We start from the raw sequence: 2,859 nt of genomic DNA, 5'->3' as shown, positions 1-2,859 counted from the left end.
CACAAACAGCCGCAGCCGCGCCGGCCCCGCCCGCCCTTCTCTAGCGCGGGCCCGGCAGCCGCTGCCCAATCAGCACTCGAGCGCCTCCGTCCAATCGCAGCCCGCGCTGTCCCTGCGGCCCCGCCCCCTCCCCCGGGGCTGTCCCCGTGTCCCGCTCCCGCCGCTTCCTGCGAGGGGAGAGAGGAAAAAACATTCGAATTCACGCGGTTGTTCCTAGTTCCTTCATACAGGTCCCCTTTTACGTTTTCAAGCCCTTTATTGTTTTCTTTATATACGGTAGATTTGTATTTTCAAACCCTACAGATCCACAGTCAGACTTATTATAGTCTAAAATACAGCAGATAGGAGGGTTTATTTTGGAAACAATTTTTGTAGCAATAAATATAATGATGAGAAAGTTTATAGTTTTATATATTTTTATATATATTTTTACAGTACTTTACACACACTCCTCTCATGCATTTTCAGGCATTTGTAGGCTGTCATCTCCCTTTTTGGGGGGGACCCCACATGACCCTTCTCATCCCACCCCACCCTCGCTCTCCCAGTGACACTGGGGTGCCCATAAAGACACCATCATCCCCCAGACTCTACCACCTCCAGAGAAGGCACAAAACGAGTCCAGCTGCCCCAACCAGCAGCTCGGTGCTTCCAGAAAGCCCTTGACACATGGACATGCCACCCAAAACAAGGGGGAAAAAATCAAGGGAGGGCAGGGCAGCCCCCAGAGAGTTGGAGTCCCCCACCTCTCGTTTGGCTGCCCCACGGCCCAGGGAATGTCCCCGGGGGATGGGGCCACATCTCCCACTCTGGTTCCAGCAGTGCCAGATGTCTCCTCCCTTCCCAGGGTGCTGCTGCGGGGACATCCCCCTGGGAGGCTGCACTGGGATGACAATCTGGGCTCCCAGACCCACCCAACAGCTCCAGCCCTGGAGCTGCTTCTGCTGCACCTCCCGCTCGGCTAGTGGGGCTGAGAGAGGGAGAACCCACAGAAGGAACTGGAAAAATCACCCCAAATCTCAGGGACTCTCTGCCAAAATCTTGTCCCCGGGAAAAACACTCCCATTGGAGGGGTCCTGTATTTTCCTTTGGCATTCCCCGGACTGGCACAGCTCCAACTGATGCCATTAAACTCTCCATCTCCCAAATCAAGGTTCTCCTTTGCCGTGGAGTTTTTGCCTGTCCCACAGTCCGGAGAGACCTCTGGCAGCTGCACTGTCCAAGAGCTGCTGTGGGACTGCTGGGGAATGCACCACTGGGAGCAAGACAGAAATAAAGTAATTCAGAGCACTACCTGGAAAGATTGAAGGAAAAAAAAAACCGTAAAATTCCATGGCCTCCCTTTTTAAAGGGAACCGTGTGAACTCCATGTGAGCCGGGAGGCTCTGGGCTGTGGGAAAGCACCCGGAAGGATGGAGGGAGCATGACGCTCCTCTCCTCGCTCCATCCCCAGTGCAGCCCCCGGGATACTCGGCATCACAGCTGGGGGATGGCCCTGGGGATGCTTCACTCCATCCCCATGGATCCTGCTGCCCCCTCAGCCCACCCGGAGCCGGAACCACCTCCGGAGGGGGAATGGAATGCCGGGCACGGATGCTCGGCTGGAAGGTGACACATCCCCAGCAGCACCCAAATCCCCGCAGCTCCGTGTTTGCTGCCACCCAGCTCAGGACATCCTCTCTTCAGCATCCCTGGACATCGTCCTCCTTCTCTAATCACACCTTGTGGGGTTGGTCCCAACCCTGGAGAGCCCTGGGGTGTCCCCATTGTGTCGCATGGACCTGCCACAGCCCGGCCCTGCCGCCCGCACCGAGACACGACCGGGCCGGCAGCGAGGGACGGCACGGCTCCGGTTTCCCCGCGGCGGGCGAGGACCCCGGCAGTGGTTCCCGGGGACACCGTCAGCACCTCCCTCCCCACCCTTCCAAGGACACGGCACCGTGTCCGTCACAAGCGCTGGAAGGGGCCTGGGGCAGAGGGGGGCGGGACCCCCCGCCCGTGGCCACGCCCCCGCTCTCGCGGAGCCCCCGCCCCGCAGCGTCCCCGCCGGGCCGGCAGGGGGCGCCGCGCGCGGCCGCGCAGCTCCGGAAAGATCCGATCGGCGGCGGAGGCGACCGAACCGAGCCGGGCGGCGCGGGCGGAGCGGACGCGATGGCGCAGCAGGTCGAGCAGCTGCGGGCGGACGGCGTGGACAAGGAGGTGCTGCGGGAGGGCACCGGGCCGCTGCCGGACTTCCGCGACGGCACCAAGGTCAGAGCCGCGGAGGGACGGGCGGGGGCGGGGGGGAAGGAGGGGGGGCGACGGGAGAAGGACGCGGGGGCGAAGCGCGCATGCGCCGATCCCCCTCCCTTCCGCGTTTCCATGGTGACGCCGCGGGCTCCTCCTGCCACTTCAGGCCACCTTCCATTACCGAACGCTGCGGTGCGACGATGAGGAGACGCCGCTGGACGACAGCCGGGCGCGGGGGAAGCCCATGGAGCTGATCGTCGGCAAGAAGTTCAAGCTGCCTGTGTGGGAAGCGGTGCTGCGGACCATGCGGCCGGGGGAGCGCGCGCGCTTCCGCTGTGACACCAAGGTGGGCGGGGCCAGGGGCGGGGTTTGTGTCTTGGGGGCGGGGCTTGAGGCCGCTCCACTGCGCCCCAGCCCCGGGGGGCGAGGCTGCAGCACCCCCGTGTTTTCCTTCCCTCCCCACATCCCGGCTGCCTCCCCTCCCGCAGCACGTGGTGCTCTACCCGCTGGTGTCCAAAAGCCTGCGGAACATTGCGGCGGGGAAGGACCCACTGGAGGGGCAGCGGCACTGCTGCAGCATCGCCCAGATGCATGAGCACTACTCCCTGGGGTACCCCGACCTCGACGAGC

The 2,859-nt window shown here is 63.0% G+C and overlaps 1 protein-coding gene across 2 annotated transcripts in view; it reads left to right on the top strand.

Moving 5' to 3' along the window:
• Window positions 1-2,102: 2,102 nt before the first annotated feature.
• Window positions 2,103-2,859, top strand: part of AIP (aryl hydrocarbon receptor interacting protein) — a 3,167-nt gene continuing 2,410 nt past the window's right edge. Inside the window, exons 1-2 of one of the 2 annotated variants that reach the window (XM_027903787.1) lie at window positions 2,103-2,250; window positions 2,396-2,575. In XM_027903787.1, coding sequence (XP_027759588.1) covers window positions 2,152-2,250; window positions 2,396-2,575 — 279 coding nt within the window. In that variant the 5' untranslated portion in view covers window positions 2,103-2,151. The remainder of the gene's footprint in view (window positions 2,251-2,395; window positions 2,576-2,859) is intronic. The other variant, XM_027903786.1, reaches the window with a different exon arrangement.

This window comes from Empidonax traillii, unplaced genomic scaffold (assembly GCF_003031625.1).
Source record: "Empidonax traillii isolate 1590-97213 ecotype Southwest subspecies unplaced genomic scaffold, ASM303162v1 scaffold992:size1346157, whole genome shotgun sequence".
In the NCBI taxonomy this organism is placed as follows: Eukaryota; Metazoa; Chordata; class Aves; order Passeriformes; family Tyrannidae; genus Empidonax; species Empidonax traillii.
The sequence above is the reverse complement of the archived record's forward strand: the minus strand, read 5'-3'. Positions and strand labels throughout refer to the sequence as shown.